General features: G+C 42.5%; 2 protein-coding genes across 2 annotated transcripts in view; one reads left to right on the forward strand and one right to left on the reverse strand.

Moving 5' to 3' along the window:
• Positions 1 to 279: 279 nt before the first annotated feature.
• On the reverse strand, positions 280 to 4925 carry LOC128474293 (transmembrane protein 126A-like). The gene is made up of 5 exons (XM_053456597.1): positions 4796 to 4925; positions 2416 to 2549; positions 1854 to 2047; positions 998 to 1112; positions 280 to 497 (listed from the first exon to the last, which is right to left on the reverse strand). The coding sequence occupies exons 2-5, from the start codon at positions 2538 to 2540 to the stop codon at positions 296 to 298; spliced, it is 636 nt and encodes a 211-aa protein (XP_053312572.1). The 5' UTR covers positions 2541 to 2549; positions 4796 to 4925; the 3' UTR covers positions 280 to 295.
• A 24-nt stretch (positions 4926 to 4949) lies between these two features.
• Positions 4950 to 23853, forward strand: part of LOC128473880 (disks large 1 tumor suppressor protein-like) — a 65739-nt gene continuing 46835 nt past the window's right edge. Inside the window, exons 1-2 of the mRNA XM_053456102.1 lie at positions 4950 to 5989; positions 12229 to 12360. Coding sequence (XP_053312077.1) covers positions 5971 to 5989; positions 12229 to 12360 — 151 coding nt within the window. The 5' untranslated portion in view covers positions 4950 to 5970. The remainder of the gene's footprint in view (positions 5990 to 12228; positions 12361 to 23853) is intronic.

Genomic DNA, 23853 nt, shown 5'->3' on the forward strand with positions numbered 1-23853 from the left:
AATCTGCACTGTGGCTGCCAAATATAAATATATATCGGCTCCCTTACAGACAGAATTATACATATATCATTTTGTCTGTAAGGAAGTAATCCAGGCCTTCGATGTCCTCTAAAACCTGTGCATGTATAATGAAAATGGGAGCTTTCAACTGCAGACGAGTGGTTTGTATATCCTTAGTTTTTTTTTTTTTTTTTTAAATAATCTTAGGGCAATAAAAATTCATTATGTTTCCCACATTTGCTCTGTTGAATAAAATAGCTCAAAAAAAATATATAAAAATGCATTCCAATAAAATTTATTGGGACAGTTCGCTATCCGCCGTATCCGAAGGCAGCTGAAGCATTTTTTCATACAGTACGAAATGCCGAGAGCTGATATAAACCCCAAACATTGCTTGAAGGATGAGGGCGAAGGCCATTTTCTTAACGACCGGCTGTGTGACTGTAGTCCAGAAGCGCACGATATTCCCTTTCTCCGGCAGAGGCGCTGTCTGGTAGCTGAAAAACGTAAAACAAAAAACGACTTGTAAGCAGAAGCATCGGACACCGTGCAGCTTACGGGGTTTTTTTTGTTCTACTATGAAGTTCCCATTCACGCGAAATGGATTGGGTTGGGTTGTATAGGAGGGTACCCCACGAAATGCATACGCATCAAAATAGCTGGTTATTAAATATGTGCCTTTACATAATTACTTCTTGTGGAACTCGTGTGAGTTACAAAGATGATTAGTGGTGGGGTGCTTTAGGCCTATGCTTTTAGGGGTTCAGTATTTCGTGCTGCAGAGCAATCCCTTAAGATTGTAAGCTTGCGAGCCGCGCTCTCTCCACCTAATGTATCGGTTTGATTAGTCTGTCGATTCTTGTCTTGTCAGACCCCTTGAATATATGTATTGTATTAAGCGCTGCGTAAACCGTTGGCGCTATATAAATAAAAGATAATAATCTCAGGATATACTCTGAGGGTAAACTATTCTAAAGGTTCCTCGTGTGAAGCTTACCGGGCGGCCAGTCCTCCGTTGATGGGCAAAGCTAAGAGAATTGGATAAAAGCCGCCAGCAATGGATCCAACTAATCCTCCCCGAATCATGGTGCAGACTGAACAGTTCAGATCACCTGGAAACAGGGAAAGCAAATAATACGCGTGGAGTCCACCTTATGACGAGGATGAAGTATAAGATGTTTAAGAGATCACAAACTCTGTAGAACATAAAGATAATGTAAGGCTTCTTAACATACAATTTGCTGGCACATCAGACCCATTTGGCCCGTCTATTTGCCCGTTTTTCCTGCTGTAAAGACGCAGACCATATTCAGTCCTTGGCCTTGTTTTAGATTCAGGAGCCATATTCCCTATCTCATGCATACTTACATCTCCCACTTCTGATGGGAGGCTGTTCTACTTATCTACCACCCTTCCTGTAAAGGGGTATGATTCCAGAGACGGGGATTTTTTTTTTTCTAAGCCTTTTATCATCTCGCTGATGGAAACTCAAATTAAAATGACGCCGGCGTTCCTGCCAGGACGGCATCAGTTGCAGGAAATATAAACTGCGAGGCGTAAATCACCGAAAGAGGATTAGAATGACCATTAACAGAAATTACCGGGAAATGCCAGCAAGCACAATGTAATCCCATCATACTAATCCGCTGACAGCAGGACGTGCACTCAAATGGTTAATCGCATCATGTTATTCGAACAGCAAGGACATTCTGAGACACACTCCCCTGTAAGCACTACTATACTGACTAAACGTAAAAGGTTTGTGAGAATGCCACGTAAGCCACGTGCCCGGTTTCACTGCCAAATGTGGTAATTCTTGTTGTGTGGGACGCGAGGGTCCCCCCCATGCGTACCGTGAAGGAGAGGCTGGGATACGGTGCTGTTGTAGGTGACCACGGTAGTCAAGAAGGGAAGGATGGCCATCGGAAGACTGGATGTAAAGCGAGCCTGAGAGATGTTCAGAATTCGTCTAAACAAGCTGTTCGCGATGAGCCCGGCAAACGCTCCGTTGATCCCGAGGTAGACCGATCCGTATGAAAACAGCTTGCTGCGGAGCATAAAATTCGGAATTATAGCCCGGGTTATAACAGACAGCCAGAACCATGAGAACAGAGTGCGACCCAACGCATACATTAGTGCAAAACACACATGCATGGACAACTACGCCTTACGCATGTGCTTTATTCACTAATCATGACTTCATATACAAGGCGTATATCATATCACCTAAATAAAAGTATAGTAAAACTATGAAAATTAGCCTTGGGGTATAGATGTGTGTATATGTCATGGCCCCTGGCACTTACATGGTTAATGCACGGGGTCCAGGAACAGATGATCCCTGCACCTTTCTCACCCATCAAACTACAGAAATGATTTGTTTCCAGGTTCTTAGAAACTGAGGCTCCCGCTTACCGTTCATTCTCAGGAAGGCGAGCAAACCGATCGGCCAGGAGCTTCACGATGTCTTGTTTCGAAAAGGTTTTTTCTTTTTCCGCGGGCGAGTTCACTAAAGCGTTGTCCTCCTCCGACGGCGACATGCTGGCCCCCTGGCAAAATGAAGCGGCATGTTACAAACATGTGAATGCGCGTCCTTACACTAGTACAGGGCTTGACAAATTGGTTGTGAATCTAGGCGCCAGGTAAAAAAGTTAGGAGCCAGGATTTTTTTAAACTAACAGTTGGTCAGGAGGGATCCGATCATCATCAGCCCAGTTACTAAACTCACAGCGTTTGAGCTGGAAGCACCCTGGACTTTCAGGTCAGTGCTGTTTGTTTTTTTTTTTAAATACATTTTTTTTCATTTTTATAACTCTTTCGATGCTGATGTTCCATTGGAGCACAGCATTGACAGATATTTAGTCCCCACAAGCTTGTGGGAACAAATGTTAACCCCTGCAATGCCACGAATGTTTCATACACAATTGTGGCATTGAAGGGGTTAACGCTGCACTGTCGCTCTCATGGAGTGATCAGGCAGCAGGGGAGGGTTTGGGCTGCTCTCCACACTCATGGCGAGACCAAAGAACCCTCTCACCCTGTCCCTGAAGACCAGCCACTGCAGGGGGGAGTCTCTGAAGACTGCTGTAGGCTTCTATGCCTACATGAATCATCAAAGGGCTTGTGGGGGCTCGTTTTTTTGCTGTTGCTGGTCTGCCTGGGCTTCCAGGCAGACCACCGGCAGCAGAGCCCCTTACAAAACGGGAGTTAACCCCTAAAACGCCGCGATCGCGGCATTGAAGGGGTTAACGCTGCGCTGTCGCTCCCATGGAGCGATCAGGCAGCTGGGGGGTGTTGGGTGAGGTCCCCAGACTTGTGTGGGGACCCAATCAACACACAAACCCCTTCCCTGAGGCAGCTGAAAACACGATTGCTGCTTTTCCAGCAACCGCGTTTTCAGCTGTCTGGGCAGACAGCACCAGCGCCCCCGTGTGGTGACTCAGCCTCTTACATCCACAATTTTTTCTGGATGTAAGAGGCTGACAAAACCTAGGCGCCAGGACAAAATTCTCTGTCGCCATGGCGACCTGGCGCCTGGCGCCTGGGATTTGTCGAGCCCTGCACTAGTACTAGTTTTTTTCTAGTTTTTTTATATATTAAAACATATCACTCGGACTATACATTTCTATACGTTCACATTAATTGCTTTCTCATTCATATCACCGTTCTATAAAAGCTCTGGGACGCTTCATCAACAACTATACATTACAAAAGCAGGTTAGCTGAACAGTGCTGAATACAGCAGTGCAGTGTACTTAAATATGCTTTCTTTTTGAACATCTTAGTTCCAGCAGAAGCAGCCGGGGGAGAAGGGAAATGAGACAGCGGCCATTAAATTCGGATGCACAGACCAAGTTGCACGCAGTAAAAGGCATCGGATGCCGTGCAAAACAAACGCATCAGAAGCATTTAAACAAAACCAAGAAAAAACCTGGGGACTTGACTGTCCCTTTAATGTAAACAAAAACTCGGAATAGGTTTCTATACACTGTAACAGGTCGGGTGTGTGTGGGGGGGTATATAATGTATCTCTAAAACTACTTTGGCAGTTAAAGCGTAAGTTGCACAAAATGTTTATCTAAAACACAGAAAATAAAAAAAAACTTATCAGAACACAAAAGCTGTACAGTAAAGTCCCAGTGAATGCGTTAAGGAGGCATATCAAATTATATAAAATGAATATTTTGTTCCTTATATGTTTACCAAAATGAACTGTATAAAAGAAGCACGGAAAGGATCTTGTCAGGGTGTAAATGCTGCCTGAAGCTCCGAGGGGCCGATGGTAATATGCAGAACTACAAATAAAACACAGTGACCCAAAAGCTTTCGGAGGAGCCCAGGGAGTTATAGCCTCCTCCCCCCTGGACAATCCGACGGCCATAACTTTATGGGAATTTGGTCATTTTACTCCAATCTAAACAAAAAGTGAGCAGATTTTCTTGTAAAATGACAGCATTCCTCTGTGTCACTGTGTGACGTGTATATTCTACTTCACTGTCATCCTACATAAGAGGTTCTGCAGCAGCCAGGGTCTCGGGTACACAATATTCAGTGGGCCACTAGTCACAGACCAGAGGGCTAGTGAGCTGTATGAGCCCAGTATAATCACACATGTTAACATAATACACAGCAGCTCTGTATGCCCGATATATATATATATATATATATATATATATATATATCCCAGTTACCCGGCAATGTTACTGCCCCGCCACCCCATGACCTTGACCTGATATCTCTGTCAAACCCAAACAAGCCACCCCCGGGGCCTTCTATCACCCCTTTCGCCTCTCACCTTGTCTCCGGTACACGTAGGGTGAACCAGATACGATTCCCCCGCGTTGGAGTCGGTGAGAAGAAGCTCGGAGTTTCACGAATCCTGCGCTTCCCTGGGCGCCGCCATGTTTGCACGTCACGTGACAGGAGCCGGGCGACGTCACGTGGCCGCCCGGACCTGCCGCTCGCGTGCGGTGTGTGTGTATATGTGCGCAGGACGCACCTGACATGACCCCCTTCGCGGTGCGTCCGGTCTGATAGAGGGGGGCAACTACTCCCAGAGCCATGAGGTGACCGGATTATCTGCCCCTGCCGCGAATAATCCTCCCCACCGGCGTGGCATGGTTTCCTAGAGCAGGGATTGGCTCCCCTGCCTAATCCCCCTTTCCCTGTCAGGGGGCAGGAGACCCCAGGGGGCATCAGTGCGAGTGCAGACTGCAACATGAGGGGCAGGAGCTGCTGAGGATCCCACCCCAGCATATAGAGAAGTCCGGTTCGGGGGATGCTGCGGATCCATAGGTGCTTAACCTGGTGATCTATAGGGGGCTGCTGGATGCCCTGCCTGGTGCTGGCAGACTGGAGTGAGCCTGGATCCTGCCCTCATCAAACTGCCATCCTGGGGGGCTATTGTGTGATATTACCCTCATCAAACTGCCATCCTGGAGGGGCTATTGTGTGATATTACCCTCATCAAACTGCCATCCTGGAGGGGCTATTGTGTGATATTACCCTCATCAAACTGCCATCCTGGGGGGCTATTGTGTGATATTACCCTAATCAAACTGCCATCCTGGAGGGGCTATTGTGTGATATTACCCTCATCAAACTGCCATCCTGGAGGGCTATTGTGTGATATTGCCCAATTCTGGAGGGGGCAAAGCCTTAGACTCCGGCTGCCGCGCTCCGCGATGATCTCCTGTCCTCTCAGGCACTGATTTTGTGAAACTTTGGGCAGTTTTATACCCAGCTGGCATTATTTTTATAGCTTTTTTCTTGTTGCGGTCGGATGTAATTCTCTGCTCCTTGGCATACGTTCCGATACGCTGGACGGCAGACTCTTCGTGGACGGAGGTGCCCCTGTGTATATGCACGGCTGCTGATAATAAAACCCATCTGCCCCGCGCCCGGCGGGTAAATACCTCCACATACAGCCGCTGCCACTCTGAAGAATCTTTTTTTTATATTTTTTTAAGAATGCCAGTGAAGAAGAAAGGTGGGCAAATAAATCCTCACCCCCCCCATCTCACTTTGTATGGATGTGCGTTCATTATCATCGAAATTAAACCCTAAATGGCCGAAGTCTAGGATTTTTGGCTAAATTTAATTTATGGTATTTTCTCTCTCTGTATAGTTTTCCTTTTAGATTTGAAGTCAATCTTTGGGGCAGAAAAGCATCATATTGGTGAAAAAAGTACCCCATGGTGCTATCGCTCCATCTAGTCTGCCGTAAAGATGTAAATGAGTGGTTGGTCTCGTCTTAGATTCAGGAGCCATATGCCTATCCCAAAGATGTTTAAATCCCTTCACTGGATCAGCCTCTACCACGTCAGATGGGAGGCTGTTCCACGTATCTACCACCTCACTTATCAATTGCCTGACTCTTTTTGTTTCAGAGGTGCCGTTCCTCGATAAACTTTAGCAGGTGTGTCGTCTTATTATTTCCGCATAATATGTTTTTAACCCGAACAACAGAGAAACATCTAAGGCTTTTTTGGTTTGTATGGCAACAAGCATTCCCGCAAAAATAACGATTAAATAATTGGGGTTTTGGGAAGGGTTTAGGCATCCAGCGGTGCCGGGAATTGTGTTTGTAACGTTGCCTTTGTTTATAAAAGTGTTTAAATTCTGCGTTGTGTTTAATGTATACGTGACTTTTTACAGTTGTACGTCCATCAGACAACAGCAAGTGCGATTTCTTTTGTATATGGTGGGGTTTAACTCTATATTGGAACAGATATTATCAGATATTATATATATTTGTCTCTACATAGTGACTTAAAAAGTAAACAGACAATGTGTTGAAGAGTCGGAGGAAGAGTCGCAGGGTGCTGGGGTGTATGGTCGGTGGCATGAGTAGCAAGAAGAGGGAGGAGGTTTTGTCACTTTATAGATCTCTGGTCAGACCTCATCTAGAGTATCGGGTTCAGTTCTGGAGACCCCATCTCTAGAAGGATATTTATCCATTAAGTTCTAAGGAGGACACCTAAAGTGGTGAGTGGTTTGCAGGGGATGTCCGGCTTGGAGGAGAGAAGAGAGACTGGATGGGAGTGAAACATCTAAATACTTAAAGGGATTTAACACGATGCAGGAGGGACGTTTATTTCAAAGGAGGAGAAATGTTAGAATAAGCGGTCGTGATCTAAAACTAGAGTTTCAGAGGTTTAGATGGAATTTGAGTAAGTTTTACTTGACTGTGTGGGTGGTAGTTAAGGGGAGCAGCCTCCAAGCAGAAGTGGTAGAGACTAATACATTGAGAGAATATGGGATAGGTGTACGGCTCCTGAATTCAAGAGAAGACCAACGACTTACTAAAACCTGAGTCTTCACATCAGGAAAAACGGGCAGACCAGACGGGCCGAATGGTTCTTCTATAATATAGAACCATAGAACATCACGGCAGAGAAGAACCATTCGGCCCGTCTGGTCTGCCTGTTTTTCCTGGTGTAAAATGACTAAATGATGCGTTTGTTGGGAGACGGGTCCACTAAAAAGAAATTTCGCCGGTTCCCTGCTCCTTTGATTTAATGCATTCCATTCTTTTTAACTTTGCGTGTGAACATTGAATAGTTTCACGTGTGTCTGGATACCGCGTCCGTGTCGTGGATCTCATTTCACATGCGTTGTAAAAGTGCAATGTCTTGAATCTGTTCCCCGGGTCGGGTATTTTTGTCGTTCGTTGGATATGTAGTCCCGGAATATTCTCTGTTTCCATATACCAGGAATCTTCCACTCACCTGGCTGTATTTGTGCTTTGAGAAAGTTAATGTTTTATGGTAAACAAAAGAAAGCCAGGGCTTTAGTCACCCAGAGGACCATTTGGCTAAAGAAAGTCTATGGAGGAAGATCTGCCGGAAAGCAGCCCGTACAATAAGAAAATGAATGGGGTAATATCTTGTACCTGAGCTCGGAGTCAGGAGATAAAGTATAATAACGAGAAACGAAATAGTTCTATATATATATAATACAAAAACGCAGAACAAGCCTGGAACGTGAACAGCGTGTATTAAAAATATTTTTTTTTTGAGATAGGTTACAATTTATTACTGAATGTATCCGATAAACATACAACGGAAACGTAGTATTTGCCGGCAGATCGGCCCCATTTGGCCCCCGTCTAGTCTGCCCGTTTTTCCTGCTTTAAAGACTAAAACCTTAATCAGTCGTTGGTCTCCTCTTAGAGCCATACGCCTATCCCATGCATGTGTAAATTCCATCACTGCATTAACCTCTACCACTTCTCCTGGGAGGCTCTTCCACTTATCTACCACCCTCTGAGCAAAGTAAATGTTCCCTACATTAGATCCCAGCCTCTGACCCTCTAGTTTTGGATTATGATCTCCTGTTCTAACATTTCTCCTCCTTTTGAAATAAGCTTGATTTACTTTTTATGGTGAATTAAGTATCTTCAGACTTAACCAAGGATTTCTAGATATAGTTTTTTGTAAGTTCGACATTTCCTATAGTTTTTTTGGACACAAAATAATACAAGACGGAAAGCATGCTCTAAAAAGCATATAAATTCAGATTCCGGGGTGCTGCTGAAATGACCAACATGTGCACACAAAAATCAGTGCATACCGGGCAAATATTATTTAAAAACACCAGATACTGCTTATCCCGCCACTACATCAACGTACCCCAAGTTTGGCGAGTTCTGTCTAAGCCTAGTGTGGCCGAGGAGCTGAATCAATGGGACAGAACTGCACCTTAACACACTAAGACTCTCACGCTGTTTAAAGCCCTCTCGGGACCCCATCAATGAGGCACCTGTATGGTAGGAGGTGCGCTCAGCTCTAAGGTCTGGTCAGAACCTGAAATACCATTTTCTATATGATTTTTCTGATGGTTGGAATCTCGATTCTATGGGTGCTGTCTTGTTTTTAGACATGTAGCTGAAGCAGAAACCATGCAGTTATGAATTAGACACATGTCTTCAGCATAAATCGAGACATCTCACCACACAGAGCTCATACTTTATGGCAATGCAAATGAAGTCTGTTTTTTCCCCCCTCCACAGGCTTTCATTGGTTAGTGTGTCCTGCTGAGTGATTAAGACCGAGGCATTCTATTGTTTTACCACAAGGCATTGTGATAAGGAGTCAGGCTTTGTATAGTACATGGCAACTTATTCCCACAGTAACTTATGTTGGAAAAAGCATGCTGTCGGCTGATCTGCTGTGATGTCGGTTTGCCAGCATGCAGGAGGGATATTTGAACAACAAGGGTGAGAAATATAATTGTCCACAAAATCTGGTCCATACTTTTAAAAGTGAAGTAATCACTATAGCAACCAAAAGAATGTTTCTGCTGGTTGTGCCACACTTGGTTCTTTGCATCAGAATTGCTCTTTATACGTATCCCCCATTGTATGGGATTTAATGTGCCGTTCGCACCTTATAGATATGCCTGGAAATTTTAGTTTACTGAGAGGGTGGTAGATAATTGTAACAGCCTCCCAGCAGAAGTGGTAGAGGTTAATACAGCGAGGGAATTTAAACATGCATTGGATAGGCATATGGTTCCTGGGTCTAGGACGAGACCAACGACTGATTAAGAAGTTTCTACTACTGATCTAACAGCAAATTCTGTGTAAAGGAAATTTAACCCAAAACCAGTGGACCGTAGTCTTAGCATGGTGAATACAAGCTGTTACTATGAGCCAAGATGAACCAGTTATTTGAGTCCACGTTATTGCCATGCCTGGGAACTTCTGGGCTCCGGCTACCCAGAGTCTGCCCTTTGAGGGCGCAGCCAGGAGTGCACGCTGATGTCAGTGGGCGGTCCCTCTGCCATCAGTGGGTGGTCCCACTGCCATCGGGTGAAACACCCCCTATTTAAAGGGCAAATGGGTGAGGAGCAGGGCCTGTCAAGACCCCGAGAACCAGAGAAGCGATGCTTCTCCCGGAGTTCTCCAGTTCCCAGGTATGATTATTGCTTTCGGTCAGTAACTCTCTCCATTCATTCTATAAGCCTGCATTAAAACGATAGCAGAATCCCAGCAACTGCATATAAAGGACAGCTGAAGATCAGACGAGCCTCGGGGGGCGCAATGTGTTTGTTGCACTCCGCAGCTCGGCTGTCAGGACTGTTTACTGAGACTTTTTGCTAATCTGTCTTTCTGATCTAATGAAATGTACTGCAAGTGTTTTAACTGCAAGTATTCGTAACTTTGGGTATGTTAAGGAGTACCGATACCCCTGTGCTGCGACCCCATCAGTGCAGATAGGAAAGTAATTAATATATGAGTTTCTTAATGAGCGACTTAATGAACCGTCTGCGCTATTAGAGACAGAGAACTCAATGGCAGATAAGCCCCATTTTGGCCCATCTAGTCAGCCCATTTTTCCTTGGTCTTGTCTTAGATTCAGGAGCCATACGCCAATCCCATGCCTGCATATCCCCCCCCCCCCACTGTGCACTAGCCTAACTACAGGGGGCCTTTCCTCCAAGCCGGACATATTGAATTTCCTTAGTTTTCTTGGTAATTTTTATCCTTCAAACCATTCACAAATTTAGATGCCCTCCTCTAAACTCTCTCCAATGTGTCAATAACCTTCTGGAGATGAGGTCTACAAAACTGTCGTGACCGGAGATCTGTAAAGTGGCAGAACCTCCTCCCTCTTCCTGCTATTCATGCCACCGGCCATACACCCCAGCACCCTGCAACGCTTCTCCTGATGCTTCGTTGTATTCCTGCTTACCTTTACACAAGACAATACTAAATGAACAATGAAGCTTGGGTTCGTTGCACATAGGACACCTTTTACATTTAAGTTGCGAAGGCCAGCAGTGTATCCTGCCACTGATACATCCCAAGACATAAGAAAAGAGAGGTTATTAGTTGGCCAGCCGGACAACAACTGACAACAGAAATTACACGCACCATTCATTCAGAACAAATAGAATTAGTCAGTTATCAGGAAGCACTTCAAAAACATTACACCTAGAAAGGTAAAAATAACAACCATATCACTGTGTCACATTAACATATGCTATATGGACAAAAGTATAACAGCTTCCACTCTCCACAAGATTTTGGGAGTTTCTGTGGGAATTTTTGCCCATTCATCCAGTAGAGCGTTTATGAGGTCAGGCGCTGATGTTGGACGAGACGCCCGACTCACAGTCTCCGTTCCAGTTCATCCCAAAGGTGTCGATGGGGTTGAGGTCAGGGTTCTGTGCTGATCGGTCAAGTTCTTCCACACCAAACTCATCCAACCATGTCTATGGTTTTTGCCCCAATCTCAGGGTCTCAGAGTGAAGGGGCAGATTCTGAGGGTCACACAGTCTGGAGCTGACTCCTTCCTATTGTACACTGCTGTGATCATACATAAGACTCAAAATCATCTAATTGTTAATACCCCTGCTTGAAAGCAGGTGACTCAAGTGTATTTTTAAATAGTCAAGTTCTCCATGGGGACCAGTAACACATTTGGCGAGTCACTACATAGAATCTCCACGATGGGCTTTTAAAGGATTTCTATTTCAAGAGTCTCGACATCAGCTCATTTAGAAAGTTCCAAGTTATGGATACAGTTGATTGTCCCTGTTCCTGGTTGGACTTTAATAGTTTAGTATTAGCCCGAGCTGATATCAGAAACGCCATGCGTGACGCCACGGTATTTGCCGCATATTTACCTGATTACGTTGCACGCCACATCACGTGTGACACAATCAATGCCGTGTCCCGAACTCCAATAACTAGCTTCTCAAATCGATGAGGACCATGGGTAGGTGAGTATACACGTGAGGCAAAAATAGACTATAAAGTTACCATTGATGAGACCTTTTTGCAACAAATAATACTTATACAGAGCAATAACAACATGAAACTAAAGTATGGTGGAAGCCAGCAGGGTCTGAGAAACCTTTACCCCATAGGTTTTATCTACTTACACTATTCCGGACTTTGAAAAACACACTTTTTGATGTAGAAAACTTAATTTTTTTAGTATACATGTCCAAAGCTTAGGACATTTGCTACATCTACGCTATTCACAATCGGAATCTCAGCACCATGGATGGAATGGATCTCTGGAGTTGGAGGATCTGCATCCCACCCAGGGTAATGTCTATCAACCAGCTCTCAAACCTTAAACCTCAATGGAATATGTAGGGATAATATGTACTGCAGGACAACACGCTATGTTTCCAGCCATATTTTTGTATTTTAGGGTGTTTTGCTGTGACCGACCCATTTTAAATACTTATATTGTTTTGTTATCATAACAGATACTGAGCGAGCTCTGAAATTATTGGAGGAATATTGCAGCAAGTTACAGAAACCAGAGGAGCAGCAGCTCAGACAGGCCATCGAGAAGGTCATACGTATGTTTAAAAGTAACTTGTTCAAAGCATTGATAGGTAAGTAATGAATTACTCTTTGAATTACTCGATAAGGTTGTGCTTCATGGTTCTTCATGGTCAACCCCCATGGCCATTGTACTCACTAGGTGATGGAATATCAAGCCATGCCTGCAATCCACCTCTGAAGCATCTACAAAGCTGCTATGGGGCTGTGACATCCAGTGGTGGATGTTGGCCCATGTCAACTAGTCCCAGGGTAGCAAGTCCAGGAATGATGGCAGCCCCCCTACATCATAACAGAGAGCCAATCACCCTGTTGGGTAGTCAGGCTCCCTGTAGCACCACTGCTCAATGGGCTCACCGATGTCCCCAACCAGGCATTTATCGCTATATTGAGATGCTCGGAAGAAGGATCATGGCAGAGAGGGAGCAGCTGGCGGTGCTGTCTCGGCTTAAGCTTAGAGCAGCACCAAAGATTAATACGTCACTGCTAGGTGCAGATCTCCATGGTATAACGGGGGCGGTTACAAGGGAGATGTCTGATGTCCAGGGGGCCTGATTGCCAAACAGATGATATTTCCCATATCTTTTTGGAAGAGGTGCTACCACCATCCCCCGACCCGCTGTCCTATTTTTAGACAGCATAGGCCAGTATAGACAGCTGAGCCAAAGGTGGTTATATACTGCAAAATATGATGACGCTATGTAAATAAATAATACTACCACATACAGATGGGGCGTATGTGTGCAATCATGATCCCCAAATTCTTTATTTTACAGGTCAATGCATTATATGAAGGATATCTTATTGGGAAGGGATGACCTTCTAGATTCTACCTTCTCCATTCCACTTAATAGATCAGTCTAGAGACTCTTGCTGATAGAGAATGTGTGCCGCTATAAAAATAATTTGGCAGCTGTCGGTCTTATATTGGTTGCTTAGTCCCCCCTCAGGCCGGCCCTGGCTCGTTTTTCACCACTCGCCTCAGATCTCAGCTTCTCAAAGATGATATAATTGATGTAAAATTATCTCAAAAACAATTCTGCTTATGCAGCTCAGTGACTTCGCTATACATTATGACGCACTCCAGTGAAATTCTGCTAGACGAAATCAAAGTCCACCATAACAAAAAGTCTAGATGATCATAATCAATGCGGTACAAAAGGGCAAACCAGGATCGTTGCCGGAGCACAAGCCAAGGGTCCAAATAAGAGAATCAGCTATGATACCGAAATCCACTAGATCAACAATCAGGGCCAGGAGCTACAATGTTCTAGCAGGGAAAGCTGGACGCATGCCCGCCATATAAAAGTCCTTAATTGCAGGAATCCAGTTAATTGGTCCAATTGTATGTCAGCTATAACTTGAGATGTATATAGATTACAACCATTTTAACAGACCCACAAAAACACAGGCCAATCAGTCACAGGCCTGGACTGTCCGTCTGGCACACCTGGCAGTTTAGCTCCCCATACCTATCCTGTAGTGTGCGGCCGCCGGCAGGTAGCCTCACAGTGTGTCGGCCGTGCGTATCTAGCCAGTGGCCGCTGGCCTTAAAGTGCCAGGAAGGCTCAGTCTTCCTTAGTCTGGCCCTGGTTGGAAACACAGCTGAGTTGCATGTGTTTGGGCACATTTGAAACAGGAAGTTAGTAACGTTTTGGTCACTTCCTGTAGTGGGATAATAAAAGTCTAACCCGATTGGTCGTGGCATGTGACTGACTTACATTTAGTGAAACCAGGCTGATAAAATGTATGTATGTAATGCAGATCATCGCAGGGCTGCTAGCAGGTCATGGGTTAATTTTAATAAATCTTTGTTTTCTTATTTTGAGCGGATATTCCCCCCTCCCCCAACATTTTCCATGACATTTTGCTTTGGTCTTTCGTTAAATGTTAGCATGATCTTTGATTTGTACTGTTTTTGCAGAGAAACTTTGACCTTTTAACCAATTTAAATGGCAATAGTCACAAAAGCATCAATTAAACCCACTGTAAGCTTGGCATCAGAGCCATTTTCACTGTGAATCTGTCAACGTCTTCTAAGAGAACACATCACCGCTGACAAGTAATTTAATATACTGCGTGGAGATACCTGGGAAATGTCTGCTCACATCCCCCCGGGCTCCTCGGCTCCTTAAAGGTATAAGAGGGGGGTAGGGAAGACGATGTGATTACTATAGCTGGAGGGCTCCCCTTCAAATAATCTCCTCGTATATACCCTGGCCCTGGGGAGACGTGGAAAGTCCTGCGGGATCATCATACCTGGGAACTTGTGGGCTGTGGCTACCCGCTGAGCGTCCGGGGCGTTCCCGCAGGCAATGGTGGTCCCGCTGTCGTCAGTGGGCGTTCCCGCCGACATGGCGGGAAACACCCCCTTTTAAAAGGGGAAATGGAGTGGGGCGGGTCAGGATCCTGCTCCCCTGTCCCAAAGGATTCAGTTCCCAGGTATGAGGATAATGAGTATCCATGAGTACAAATATATTTAACCCCTTCTGTACCGGCGACGTACCTGGCACGTCCTGGTGTCCCCAGCAATCTGTAGCAGCCACTCCCCCCCTCAATTCCGTGCGTTTAAAATATTTAAATAAAACTTCAAGGGAAGACGCAGTACGAGACCGCCGATCCTGAAGGGGTTAATGTCCCTATAAGACCATCTAAGGGGAGGAACACAGCAGATAAGAGGCCACATATAATGATTAGTGAACCAGTAGAGAGAACTTCATTCTTTACAGTGAGGGCAGTAAAGCTCCAGAATGCTCAGCCTATGGTGAGTGTGACTATACGGAATGTGGCGGTATAAAAGAATGAACCGGAATACATTTTTTTCTGCCAAATATTGGTATTAAGCAATACACTTTTTAACGTCTTCCTTGAGCTATATTAATGCAATTTGGGATATTTTAGGCAGCGTGAACTTACTTGGTTTTTGTCTTTTTTATAATCTTTGAATGGGAAGTGGCTGAAATGTCCTCAAATCACCTGTAGAGCTTTATAAAAAAACCGATAACACGGATAATTAAACAAAACCGCAGAATATTACCGCAGAATTTTTGTTTTGCTTTGTTTTAACGATCTTTTGGGAAAACAGATTTGTTAAGCGTAGGCTGAAAAAAAAAGTATTTTAAAACAACCCTTTTGTAGCAAAACATATTCTATTCACTCGAGAGGTTTGCGTTATCAAAAGAAGTACATGCTGGTTTTAACTTTGTAATCAGCTTTTCGCGAGTGGAAAACCAAAAGAGGTTTATTCGTGGGGATATTGTGTGTTTGGACTCATCTCCATAAAATATTATATGTTTTAGTTTGGATTTAATGTGCCCCAAATAGCTCTAATCACCTTACGCAGCATTAGGTAAAGATTAATCTCTGTTGGCTCGCCCTGCGGGATGCAATGTACTGTGAAAGCACAATACAGACATTAAAAAATAAGTCTGATTTTTTATTTTTCCTTCATTTTTTTTGAAAATCATGGTTTAGACAGCGAAAGAATCATTTCCAATATTTGTGCCGACTTTATTTTGTCATTCGTGCGGAACGTATTCCCTGTTAATGTTCTTATTTAACGAAATCATATAAAATCGTTATTTTTCCTGTCAATATTTTCTGTAATTTTTATTTGAATATATTATTTTATTTAATATATGAATTTAAAATAAATATTTATTTATATAATATAAATATTATAAAAGACAACCTACTCTTCCATAAACGCAAAGCTTCTACAATGAACGTAAGGCTTTGTGGTTAAGTCCCTCGCGCGCTCGAACCACAGTCTGCCTGGCAGGTTAATGGGGTTTGGACAGGGAGCCGTTGGGTTCATTACTGATTTTTTTTTAGCTTCAGAGGGGCAAAAAAAGCACTGGGACTGAACAGACATTGTCCCCCCAGAAAAATCTTGTTTCTGTTGCCATACATTTGACTGAATGGGTCTGATTTGGTGCCCTACCAAGACATAGTCCCATAGTCCTCAGGTTTGGAATGGGTTTGTGTCCCAGTAGTTGGCTCTGGGCAGGTTATTAGTAGTGACACCCAATGTTCTGATTGATTGAACTTGAGATACCCTTAAAAAGAAGCAACATCAAAAGCATTCAAGAACATGAATCAGGACCTCTGAGATATTGAAACCTCAGATCGCTTTATGTCTTGTTCTATGAATTTGATGACACACTGAAACCTCTACAAGCTCCTCACTTGAACGCAAGGGCAAAATGGCGCTGGAAGTTCTCGCCAGGTTATTTCTGCGGAGATGCGGATGAAGACAGAAGATTGCAGATCAAAGATGAAGAAAGAAGCGAAGGAAGAAGATAGAAGACATCAAATGACAGGGAAGGTAGGGAAACATTTAGAGAACATGAGAGACAGATTGAACAAGAATGCGAGTGCGAGAGAGAGAGTAAGTGCTTATGTGGGCAACAAAATGTTTTTTTTGCCCACTTGCACCTATCTAGATCTGACCACATTAAGAAGACTGAAAATGGGTTTCATGGAGAATGAGATGGTCTAAGATTCTTGCCCCTTGAGAACTGTCAGCCTGGTCCTTTATCACTTCTGGACTTCTGGCCATTTCAGAAGAGTTGTCAATACCCATAAATGATTTATTCCTGTAGAATTTGTGCTCTGTATGCTTTTAGTAAGTTTCATGAAATTCAGCCAATCTTTCAATTAACGCTTCATGGCCTCTAATAATCATACCTGCTAATAATTACATCACAGCCGGTTCTAATTCTGAGTGTCAATCATTCCACACTGTTCAATGTTTAGCTGTTCCAAGAATGCCCCCTCTTTATTACGCCTTTCACTGGTGGGGGGTTAATGGAAATCCCGTAGTTATAATTTTTAGACAGTTCCTGTTGGGTCACTTACTAGTTGTCAGACTGCTGTAATTTTAATGACTGCATATTTTGCATTCGGCTGTGCATTTAAGAGAAATTCTATTAACCGTTCAAAATAATGTACAGAACAATTGTTACGTGTGGTGAAAAGGCTAAGAAAAACTGTATGATCCATTTCTTGTGTGTTGAGTTATCAGTCAAATGAAACGGTTGACATGACTTGATTCATTTGGATGATTGAAATTGTGAACTGATATGAGTGAATGTGACTTGCCTGTAACTGCAAATTGCCCCCATAGATAAGTAAATAATAAAATAAAATAAGAAGTGAATAAAAAAGGAGGACCGTAAAAATCGAATCGAATATGTAAATTACATTAAAAACAGTAAAAATAATGTGTGTGTATGTATGTGTATATATATATATATATATATATAAAATAGCAAATCAAGTTGATGCACTCAGCGGGTCTTCATATAAAATGTATTAACTTGGTGAAGGTCCAACGTTTCGGTTCTCAATGTACATACTTATTGGATTGTTAGCACCCGGGCATATTACAAGTGCTTCCAGTCAAGTGCGTTACATTCTATATCTTTTGTTTTTATATATATATATATATATATATATATATATATATATATATATATATATCACACACTATCTGCCAACGGGCATGTATTTGCATTTTAGTGAATAGACCTAGAGTAACTGATGAGCAAAACTATCGACATCAGATGCATTCAGGTAAGAGAATATGTGGATTATGTACAAAATATAATTTTGATCCAGTGTTATCACCATAGCAACTAATGCAATATTCCTGCAGATTGCACAGTTCCAAATGTTGCTATGGTGATGAAACCACTTTTACCTCCTATGTATTAGCCAAATTAGTCATTCTCCCATAAGATAGCCTTCAATGCTTACCATTACACTTCAAGTAATCTATATATTTATATGTCTGGTTAAACGTATTGAAATTTTCTGGCTGACATCCATGGGAGTTGCAGTTTAACATCCCCAAGAAATGGGGATTGACGGATCATCACCCACTATTTTTACTTGCATGCATCTAGTAGTAGAAGTGAACAGGCAGCGTTTAAGCTGCGGTGGAACTACAACTCCTATAATTCTCAGCCCGTACCCTCAAAGCACATGAGTGAAAATATACAGTAGCTGGCTGAGCATTGAGGGAGTTGCTGTAGAGGTACCTGACTCCTTGCAGTATAATTCCCACCACCAGGTGGCAGTGTGTTGCTACTTTTCCATATTTGATTTCTCTCCCTGGGCACAAGTCTTTCATGTTAAGAACTTTGCTAAAAAGGAATAATATTTATTTGCAGCTTTTATGCACTTTTAAAAAGTGATAATACTACATCATAAAATGTCTCATTGATTTAGCTTGATGGTATCTGACATTTGTCATCCTAATATAACAGTGCTAAGTGTTGGTATACTGTATACCACAATGCACTCGTTCATGTTTAAATCACATTTGAAACTATATGTTTAAACATTTTAAATGTGTTCATTTTACAGATGTGTAAATTATAGCAATAAAAATATAAATATGTGATTCTTAGGAATATCTTTACTAAAAGGGGCAGCCGCGCAGGATTTAGACATCATTGGGGGCCCCTACACAGCTGCCCCTTTCCCTGCTGATTAACTTGGCTGAGCCTTGAATGTGATAAGAGATGGAATATCTGCAATGAAAGTGAGGTGTTTAGTAATTGAACTTTGAAATAATTCAAACAGGGTCTGCCTGCTGATGGAAGCAAGTGCTTAGCGGGGTCACGTAATGCTTTACCCGCAGCAACTGTGTGTGAGATGTTCTGACCGCAGGCTCTGCGTAAGGTTAATGTATGTGGACACTTGTCTTTAGTTGCGGGCCTCAAGGTGCCTGCCGAATACATTTTATAGATAACACTCTTAATGTGCACAGTCTGTTCCAGTCCAAAACATATGTAAAAGAAAGGGAATGCATAAGAAGGATTGAGTCAGGGTGTTAATGCTACACAAAGTCCTTTTTGCTTCAGACATCCTAGTGGCTATATGAGGAACTGCAAGTAGAATTCATAAAAAACCTTCAGGGAGTGGCCCAAAAACTGCCCAAAAATCATGATTGCCTCCTGCCTCTTACCTTTATGTTTAGATATCCTTAATAAAACATTCTATAAATGTTTCTATAAATGTACCAGTCCTCCCTAGCAGCTTCCTTCTACCCTTTACAGACAGATGGCACGTTAGCCTGTTATTGACACAGATGAACCAACCTTGAATTCCACCGCTAACGTAGGATGCCCCTGAAGGGCGCCAAGATGCACTGCCAATACCTGCATATGCATAGATGTACAGTGTCTTCCGTGCATGCGTGGCACACTCAGACACGCTCCCCGTTAGCTGACAACTGGCAAGAAAGTGGAACGCTGCCCATTTACCCCAAATAAGCATATTACACTGAGAATAAAAGACAGAATCACGATGGCACTCTGTGCTGGTACAAAAACCCCGAATACCCAGGTATGCAAATGGTTGCTGCAACTGGATTGTTCAATGAACAGTTTTTTTGCATCTTTACTCAGCAAAAACCCTGGTCCGTGGGTGTAAAGAACGTATGTGTGTAGCCGGTACTTTGTCACAATCGAGCCATTTAATGAAAATGTGTAATTTTCCTGATTACGAGTTTCATATTCCACACCCAACAATTAACGTCACCATGTGTTCTACAATCACGCATGGACACTCCACGGGCACTTATGAAACACTGTGAACTCTGTAAAGTTATACAATTGTATTCAATAGAAAATATTGTCCATTTGAATAAAGAAAAAACAAAACTACTAAGAAAAAAAGATTGAAGAAACAAGATTTTAAACCGTGAAATCTGTACATCCTCCATACGATTGAAGACAAAACTAAAATCTGAGCACTCCTCAAATGTTGTAAGAAAAAATAAAAAATATTTATTACATCATCGGTTATGTCATCAAAATACACATTTTGAATGGACTCAAGTGCATTTTACTGCCTGTCTGTTATTGGGTGCATTCTTTATTTATTGGAGTTGGAAAACAAGACTTACATCTCATCTAACTTTTCCCCTGGCTACTAAAACCAGGAAGTGAAAGCAGGAAGCATACTTAAGTACACTTCCTGGATATGATCTGTAGTACTCTCATTGAAATAAAACATCATACATGTGATTGGCTACCCCTACTCGTCCTGATTTCTGTAAAGGCAGGTGAAGGAAGAGTTAAAATGATACAGATGTCTAATTTTCCAACTCCAATAACAAAAGAATGGCCCCACCGATTTGCATACAGTAAAAAACCGTGGAATCCATGCAGAATGTTCCCCAACATGCATAGTAGGGTCCTTTTAAATTCATCGGAAATAGAGTAAAGAAGAAAAATCATCAATTTATGGTATGAAGGATCTGTGTTTGTTGAAACTATTGAGACCCTGATATTGGATTATAAATATTTGAGGGCCTGTGTATTAAACTATTTCTGGTATTTTATTAAAAATACATTGTCAAAAATATTTTCATTTTTTTTAAGCAGTTTGTAACAGCTCCGGTTCAATATACTGCTTATAGGAAGTTACATAATAGCCATTTGTATGTGTTCTAGCTCTGCTATCTTAGCTCAAACCCAGACCCCTTACCCTATTACCTGTGATAAATAGAATGGCTCAGTCTTAACCCATTCTTAACAACAAAAAGTTGTGCTAAGATGCCTACAGTGTGATCAGCACAGAAAGATTAGAGGGAGGGGAGAAACAAAATCTGAATAAGAAAAATAAAAAAATAGGGAAAAAATGAAATATAACTAAAATAAGTAAATACAATTTGTCTGCCAGTTTCCCACCTCTAGTGTTTTTTCAGTTTTGCACAATTTACAAACTGGTGTAATGAATTAGGAACTTAGCTTATTTCTATACCATGGGGGCGAAACAATTCACTGAAAAAATCACAAACTATACATACTTTTATAAATTCATGTAATGCTAATAATTAAGTCTGTGATGAGTCTGTGATTTACTCCAGATCAACATAGGGGCTTCAGGTACTACTTCTAGGGAGAAATAATATTTCTTTACCGTTGCTGATTGGCTTGGCTGTGTATTGGCTTGGCTGCTGGGGAGTTGCCTATTGGCTAAATGTGTGCCTTTGTGATGATGGTTTAACTGATGACCCCCTTTATGGCAAAGATTGGTAAATAAACTTTTTTTTCATCCTCCGAGCGTTACCCTATGCTATTATCCCTTTCTACACCAAAGGATAAACATACCTGAAGACAGGCATTTGGCTCCTGAAGACGAGACCAACGACTGCTTAAGGTCTGAGTCTTTACAACAGCAAAAAACGGGCGCACTAGTAGGGGCCAAATTGTATGTAAAAGTATAGTGGAGTTAGTCTTTTTAGTTGCACCATAGTAACCATAACTAATAAATCTTTATCTATATATAATCCAAACTAGTAAAGTTTACTGATCTTTATTAAAATTTCCCAAAAGTTCCTTATGAATTTTAATGGCTCTTTGAAACAAGCTGGGATTGATTTTCCAGACTTTTTCGAGTTTGTGAAAAAATGGCCCCAGAAGAAAAGAAGGGAGCACAGGTCAGATTAAAAAGTCTACAAATCCCTGCATCTCGAAGAGCGTTCCACCCATGTGCAGTTTACGTTTTTTTTATTTTAGAACTCTCCTATTCTGTACCTGACTCCAGATTCTAAATTCTCAATTTCTTACAAGAAAAGGGAAGACATTCTATTACAAGATCCACTTCACGAAGACAAACACAAACTTAAGCGCAGTTCATAAAGAAGACTATTACTAACACTTCACGGTTGCCGGGGAATTCTGGTATTTTATCATTAAAAAGACATGTTACTCTTTGGGGATTTCAGAGTAGAATTCTGAATAGACACACGAAATAACTCAAGTGTCTCAAAGTCTCCTATTGTAATAGGCTCGCACCATTAAACCTATTGGCAGGGTTTATCCTCATGTTCTTTGGGACTAAGTAATACTGGTGGCATCATCTGTTTTTCATAGTAAAGCATATTTAATATTTTACTGTATAGCTTAATTACTGATTTGATAAGGGTTGGGGTGAACATTACAGCTTAAGGGATTTTTGGGGCTATTATCATGTGCGGGGTTTTAAGTGGGTCATCATATTTTGTGATCAAATATTTAATTTGTCATTGCAATGATTTTCTTTTAAGAAATATGTGTTTTCTGGTGAGCTTGGGTGGTGGGGTTATGTCACGGTTGAGTATAGCGGTTGAGTATAGCTGTGTGAAGCCTGGGATTTGTTTGAGTTGGAGTTCCAATCATTCTCTTTTCAACTGTTTCCAGGTTGTCTTTAAGCTTATCGGCAGATGGTCTCACTAAAGATGGGTGGATTGGGAATCCCAAATCTCTCTTTATACAAGAAACATCCATTCTATACCACTTTTGAACTACTGTATTGCCCGTGCAGCTGTATACCCTTCTAACCCCTACTTTTTGCCCACCACAAATACATTACTTAATACTTGGGACAAGTGTTAGAAACCCAATGGTTCCTATCTCACTTTTGACATTACTGATGCCCAATATTAAACTTACAACATAGATTAAAACATTGTATTTTTTTCGGTTTAAGCAAATGCACGCTGCTACTTGCCAAATCCCAATGCAATGAACTACTTCACACTTAAGGTGGTCCTCGGGAACCAGTATTGAAGCACCGCGATTCATTGTTGCCTGCAAACCGCCCAGTGAACCGATCTCCAGCTCTCCAACGAGCATACTGCCTTCTGCTACAGTCAAATATTAAAAAATTTGACTCATCAATCCAGAGCCCCTAGTGCCATTTTTCTGCGCCCCAGTTGCTGTGTTGTCGTGAATAGTTGAGTCGCCTGGCCTTGTTTCCACGTAGGAGGGTTTGGCTTTCCATGAAGACAACCTCTGACCAGAATTCACCAAACAGTAGATGGGTGTACCAGGGTCCTACTGTTTTCTACCAGTGCCAATTAATATGGAGTTGGCCCCCTTTTGCGGCTGTAACAAACTCCACTCTTCTGGGAAGGCTTTCCAACTTTTGGTGTGTCTATGGGAATTTGTGCCTATTTAGCCGAAAGAGCATTTGTGAGGTCAGACACTGACACATTTGGAGTTCTAATTTATCCCAAATGTGTTCTGTGGCCTCTGTCAGGGCTTTAGGAGGGTTCCTCCACACCAAACTAATAAAACAATGTCTTTATGTAGCTTTGTGCACATGGGCACAGTCATACTGGAACAGGGAAGGGCCTTCCCTAAACTGGTGCCACCAAGTTGAAAGCACAGAATTGTCTAATTCTCCAGCCACTCCAGCCGACCCGCGTATCTTTGACTCGGAAACCCACTTCATGTAGCTCCCGGCAAGCAGTGCTTGTACTGATGTTTCAAACTCTTTAGTGAGTGATGCAACAAAGCACAAGCGGTTTTTACTCACTACTTGCTTCAGCGCTCATCAGCTCCACTCTTTGAGTGTGCATGGTCTACCGCTTACTGCTTCATGACTGAGCTGTTAGTCCTAGACGCTTCTACTGCACAATTAGGGTTGCTACCTTTTCCTAAAAGGAAAAAAAATGCCGGCCATAGTTGTGGATCTTGAGGCCAGAGCTACAAAAGGGCAGGACCACGAAGGGTGAAGCCATCATGCAATGCATTAAAAGTAGT

Source organism: Spea bombifrons, chromosome 2 (genome assembly GCF_027358695.1).
Source record: "Spea bombifrons isolate aSpeBom1 chromosome 2, aSpeBom1.2.pri, whole genome shotgun sequence".
NCBI lineage: Eukaryota > Metazoa > Chordata > Amphibia > Anura > Pelobatidae > Spea > Spea bombifrons.